Source organism: Scomber scombrus, chromosome 11 (genome assembly GCF_963691925.1).
Source record: "Scomber scombrus chromosome 11, fScoSco1.1, whole genome shotgun sequence".
Lineage (NCBI taxonomy): Eukaryota > Metazoa > Chordata > Actinopteri > Scombriformes > Scombridae > Scomber > Scomber scombrus.
Window position 1 is genome coordinate 31,603,102 of NC_084980.1, and position 6,649 is coordinate 31,609,750.

The 6,649-nt window shown below is 39.1% G+C and overlaps 1 protein-coding gene across 1 annotated transcript; it reads right to left on the bottom strand.

The window, feature by feature from the left end:
* Positions 1-4,711: 4,711 nt before the first annotated feature.
* Positions 4,712-5,083, bottom strand: LOC133991197 (corticoliberin-1-like). The gene has a single exon (XM_062429695.1). The coding sequence runs from the start codon at positions 5,081-5,083 to the stop codon at positions 4,712-4,714; it is 372 nt and encodes a 123-aa protein (XP_062285679.1).
* Positions 5,084-6,649: the final 1,566 nt, after the last annotated feature.

Here is a 6,649-nt window from a genome sequence, read left to right on the forward strand (position 1 = left end):
CTGAAGTTCAGTTTACTTAATGAATTCAGGCAGAGTTAAAACCAGGAGAGTCTTACAGGCAGGAAGGAATCCAAAGTCCAAAGACAGGCAGGCAGGCAAGCAAGCAAGGTGAGACCAGAACAAGCAGCGCTGTAGAGCTCAGCAGTTAAAACACAAGACAACCAGGCAGCGAGCAAGTGAGAATGGACTCGTCTATATACTGAGGGACTAATGAGCCAATGGGCTGCAGGTGAGCAGATGGGAGGTTAGATCAGGTGATGGGAAGTAGACTGCATGACGAGAGAGGATCTGACAGGAGAGTTAATGATGAGACAAAACAACTAGGAGTTAGTGTAACTGGTTACCGTATTAATAATAATAATAACTATTTAGTAAAGCACCTTTCACTGAATTCACTAAGTGCTTCACAGAATACAAAAAAAACATAAAACATACAAACATTAAAAACAAAGGCAATAAAAACATATAATCAACGAGGCAGAAGAAAGAAAACCAATTAAAACTAAATTAAAACATAAAAGACCAAAAACATATAAAAGCAAAAACAAACAGAGGAAATATACAAGAGAAACAAACACTAAATCAATTTAAGGTGAAAAACTGCAGATCATAACTAAAGCCCTCGGTGTTGGAGCCGATCACCTTTAGTTTCATCGTCATGGTGCAGTTGTTCTTATGACATCTTTCAAAAATTAAGCATTTTCAAATAATGAGAATTGGATGGTCAGATGGTAAACAAAGGGTGATTGTTATGGTTATGGAAAAATACTGGGACAAGCCGACAGAGCTCAAAGCAAACCTCCCCAGCAGTCATTCCCCTGCACACTGATCCTTAGACTGATCCCCAGAAATTAAATATAGACTTATGGGCTATATAACAAAAGAAAAGATTACACTATAAGAAAAAAGAAAGAGAACATTTGAAAGGGGGATCACGGTGGCTCGGTGGCTGGCAGTGTTAGCACTGTTACAGCAGGAAGCTCTTGGGTTGTGATACCCAGCTTTGGTCTTTCTATGTAGAGTTTGCATGTTCTCTCTGTGCTTGCATGGGTTTCCTCCGGCTGCTCCAGTTTCCTCCCATTGACAAATAAAACATGTTCTCCTCTCGTTGCCAAAGACTAAGTTGGTACCTGGCTGCTCACTGTTCCTGGCACTGAGGATGGTTAAAGACTGAAACTCACTGTATGACTGTGCGTGTGACAAATAAAGAACCTTTACCTTTGAAAGAAGTGACAAAAACACACGTACTTATTTAGGAGCCAATTGCAAACCCAACAGAGCCCATGTGATCAGACTGCAGTGATGAGAAGCGTCCAGCAGATGGCAGCAGAGCTCCAGTCAGGACAAAGACAGCGTGTGACTGTAATGTCTGATCTCTCATCTGGACCAGTTTATTCCAGTTTGAAGCTTCATGTTTAAAGAGAATAAAATATTTAAACCAAAGAAGTTCTGTTGTTGTTTAGGTCTGAATCATTGCATCTATAGAAATATTCAAGATTTCTTTTTCATTATTTCATATTTCCTCAAAATTAAGACACATTTGATTTATGACAAATTCTGATATTTCAGAACTTTCACTGAAATCCACAAACATTCACAAACATTTCATTGTAAAACTATTTAAACATGTTTAATTGAAATATTAGAAAAACAACAAGGCAGGTTTATTAAACTGATTTACAGAGACATTTAAAACACATTAAAAATATAATTAAAATATAAAATGACCAGTTGACAACAAAGACAGAAACATTCTTTATCAATCATCAATTATAACCAACATTTAAATATCAATAAACAAACACAAACATTATAGCAGTTCTTAATGAATCACATGACCTTTCTTAAGGCATTTCAATAATGACAAAAGACACTAATCACAGTAATGTAAATGTTTGCAGTATTGATCAGTAATCTGATTTACTGGGACACTCAAAGCACCGTGTGGAGGTTTGACCACTAGTTGTGCTGTCGAGCTTTGTTTTGATGAACTGAATTATGAATTATCTTTTATTAGTTGGTTTTATTTAATGGTATCTGTCAGTCAACCACGTCCATCCTAACTAACATTAACTACTATTGGATGGATTGTTTTGCCATTTTGTACATTCATGTTCCCCAGAGGATGAATCCTACTGACTTCAAGGGAAGAAGGAGACTGCTGGCTGCTGCACATGGATTAAAAAAAGTATGCAGCATATTTAGAAATATTTAAAATAGAAAGCATTGCTTCATTTAAATTGTCTTTACAAGTGTTTTAGGAGAAAATGTGTTAAACCCACATTAGGCTCATTTATTTGCAGATTTATGCATTTTATTTTATTACAAATCAATGTACCCCTTTTTAAAGATTTAACCGTGAGCCCTGTTCTAATGGTTTGTTCATGCCCCGCAGTGTACACACATGTATTTGAGATAACAACAACAGCACCAACAAGAAAATTATTTCCTCTCCTCTTGGCCTTGATCAAACCTTCTGTCCCTCTGCTCCTCTCCTGAATAAACAATAAGTACATTAGTGAACAAATGAATGAATGAATAAGTAATATATGTCATTTATATCAGTCACAGGGTCCAAAACAAGGTTCTAAACAAACTAACAACTCTTCATAATGAAGGAACATGTGACTCACTGACCAATGAGATGGTGATGTTTGGTAAGACGGACAAACGTTTTTGGAAACACTGGTTTAATATCTTTAAATATCTTAAAATTATCATTTAAATTAAACTAACAGCTTTAACATAAATGTAGTAGAGTGAAAAATGTCTCTCTTTACATAAAATAGAAATACTCAAGTAAAGTACAAGTAGTTTAAAATAGTGTTTAACTACAGACAGATCTATTTGTTTTCTTACCAATATGAGTTTCCACTTTAGAAGCAAGTCTACGATGACCCATTTTGAGGAGGATTTCTCGTGTGACCCGTAAAGCATCGCTGCTGTAGTGGTTGGTCATTAAGGAGGCAGTGTCTATAGTGTCTGTGTCCTCCAGTCTACTCATAGCCATAGGTCTGAACTCTGAGTCAGTGTAATGTGTGAGTTGAAATTGAAAAGATTTCAGGTCTTTCTTTTTGAGTTTATCCAGGATCTCCTTGATTATAGGAGCAGGGTTCTGCAAAACAGAAGGAATTAGAAAATAAACAAAGTGGACTAAACTGATCTTTATTCTTCTATAAAAACAGATGAAAACCACTCTAAAGTTTTACCGTCTCGTTCTGATTCCTCAGTGTTTCATCTTCCATTTGAAGGTCTGGACTCGCCATCTCAGGTTCTGGTGTGTTAGGCTAAACCTAACCCTCTAGGGACAATATCTGATCAAACCTTGTTGTTCAACACCTGTGTTAAGTGAACACAGGTGCCAGATTAGTGAAGTGATATCTGTAGTTTATAGCTGCTGTTAGTTGATCTAAGCCTACAGAGGTCCAATAAGTTCTGGTTCCTGTCATCAAAACTAGGAAAACACAAGAAAATGTTCCCTGAATGAGTAATAAAATAAAAATATCTGATCATTGAATAAGAATAAACAAAAAGAGACCAGCTCTGTGCTGTGGACACATTGGGATCTTCCAGTATAATAAAGAACAGGTTCAACATTGTTTTTAAAACAACAGTCAGGGTGCACATGTGGTCGATTGTAATGATTATAGCAATCATGACAATGATTACAGGAAAACCTCTTTCACTGTTCATACGGACTCCTAACTACTGCTTATTCAGTTTCATAGCTGATATATTTTGAATATTTAGTTCACATTACTCACATTTAGCTCATTGTTCTTACATTTGAGACAAACATCTAATTCTAAATATTCAATATAAATATAAATATTAAATATTAAATATAAATGTTAAATCTATTGATTTAATATTTAACATTTAGGTTTAGATGTATTTTCAGGGACTCAACTGTTTAAATATGACAACATGAAAACACAATCAATGATTGTTTTGTTTGATTCATAAAATGTCAGATAAATACTGAACATGCTTGTTGAGTGAAGTCATCCAGTTTACAGCCATAAATCACTCCAGAAGATAAAACTACCACATTTCATAAATGGCTTAAATAATTATTGATCAGTCTCAACATGAACTGACACTTTGTTTTTCACTAAAACGACTCGTACTAACACCACATTATGAGTTAAAACATGGCAGTTTTCATGGTTTGAAAGTAGGATATTGTGTAGAAACATACCTTCAGATCAGAAGCTGCATCATTAAAACAACTCACTTAACTTTCAGCTTTCAGCTCAGATGAAAACGACCACAGACACAGATCAGACTGACGGTCATACAGGACCGCTGCCTGAACACAAAAATGTTGTTGATGGCATATATTCTTATGGATATGTGCTATTTTTTCTTTTCCTTGGAAACGGACAGACTCGAAAAGCAGTTATTTTATTTTGTTTTCCATTGAACAAGCTGGAAGTGCACAAATATGCTGTAATAATGAATATCTGTTAACTTATTAATATTGTTTGTGATTAATCTGAAAATAGTTTTTATTAATTTCCACAGAATCACATGACAAGGCATAGATAGTAAATATAATAGCAACATTCATTCATTTAATGATCTATATATGTTATTCATTACAGCTTCAATGGTTTAAAACATTATAACATGTGTTTCTGAGTGATTACTAATCTATTGATCAGTTTATTGATCGATGATCAGCTGATATCAGGAAGTGAAGAGTTGGTTATTTTCCGAAGCTGTCCATCATCCTGCGGTTGGAGTCGGCCTGCTGCGCCTCCTGCTCCACTCGGGCCATCTGCAGCACCTCCCGCAGGAGGTGAAAGGTCAGGTCCAGAGAGATGGGAGGCTCCTCCGACCGCTTCTCCTCCTCCTCCTCCTGCTCCTCCGCCCGGGCCCGCAGGAGGTGCTGTGTGAGCTGCAGCAGCGCTGAGGAAGAGGAGGATGAAGAGGATGAGGAGGAAAGGAGCTCAGGAGCAGCAGAGGAGGAGGAGAAGGATCCACCTGGTCGGGGGAGGAGGAGGCGACTGGTGGGAGCAGAGCGAGGGAGGAAGGCAGCGAGGAGAGCCACGACCCACAATAACACATTCAGCTTCATCTCCACCACTGGACTGTCTGAGGAAGAGGAGGAGGAGGAGGACGACGAAGACGAAGAGGGTGGAGGAGGAGGAGGAGGAGGAGGAGGAGGAGAGGGAGGAGGAGGAGGAGGAGAGGGAGGAGGAGGAGGAGAAGAGGAGGAGGAGGGAGGAGGAGGATTTGTATATGAGAATCAGGAAATATTCATTAAAAGTTTTTCGTTATGCAGACGACTCGCTGCTGTACATTTCATTGCAGACACTGTGGTGGCATCAGCCATTATCTATGGGGGGGGGGTGGCATCAGCCATTATCTATGGGGGGGTGGGGGGGTCAGCTGGAGCAGCAGCCTCTCAGCTATGGACGAGAGGAGACTCGACAAACTCATAAAGAAGGTAATTTCTGTCCTGGTGGAGAATGATGGACAATGAGCAGAGCTCCTTCCTCCCTGCAGCTGCTCCCAGTACGACCAGCCCTGCTCCCAGTACGACCAGCGCTGCTCCCAGTACGACCAGCCCTGCTCCCAGTACGACCAGCCCTGCTCCCAGTACAACCAGCCCTGCTCCCAGTACGACCAGCACTGAGTACAGGGTTGGTCATACATTTAGGAAACTTGGCATAAACATATGAAATGTCACAGAGGAAAGAAATATAAGAAATAAAAGAAATATAAGACATATAAGACATATAGGACATATAGGGGGGGAATCCAGTCTACAGAAGGACAAAGAAGCTGTGCTGTATTAAGTCCTCGTGTAGCTCAGTCCATCGTCCTTGTTAGCCGACAGTTTGTGGAGCAGAGACTCAGAAGATGTTATTTTATATATTTTAATATAGATCAAAATAAAAAGAGTCTTACCTGCTCAGCTTTGTGTCTCAGTCAGTGTTCAGTCACACAGAAAGTCTGCAGCAGCTTCCTGCCTTTATACCACTGTGTGTGTGTGGGGGGGGGGGGGGGGGGGGGGGCTGTGTTTATACCACTGCTGGGGGGGGCTGTCTTTATGGGGGGGGGGGGGGGGGCTGTGTTTATACCACTGCTGGGGGGGGCTGTCTTTATGGGGGGGGGGGGGGGCTGTCACTGCTTTTATTGGACGATATTTTCTCACAGAAATAATCATAATAAATAATATTATTGTCATTATAACATAATAATACTGCTTCATTCTATGGAAGTTAAACACTGCTGAACGTTACTTTAAGATCTACTGTGTATTTACAGAGAAGCTTATTTATCATTATTATTATTATTATTAATTATTATTATTATTAATTATTATTATTATTATTATTATTATTATTATTATTATTTAAATCTTCAACATGTTTATTCTGCTGCACAAACAAACATTCAAATGTTTAAAATGTTTTTTCAGCTTCAGAATTCAAGCAGACAGCAGGTCACTTCCTGTCAGGTGAAGGTGGGCCATGATGAAGGTGATGATGAAGGTGATGATGAAGGTGATGATGAAGGTGATGATGTGACCTTTCTCAGCTCGGCTGTGGCCTTCATCGTCTGCCACAAAAACACAGAAGAAGAAAAGAAGCTTGTGACTGGACGACAGCGAGCTGTCAGCTCTGCTTCTTCTTCT

Bases quoted from the DNA above. Each gene is read 5' to 3' on its own strand.
- LOC133991197 (XM_062429695.1), bottom strand. From the start codon at position 5,083: ATGAAGCTGAATGTGTTATTGTGGGTCGTGGCTCTCCTCGCTGCCTTC.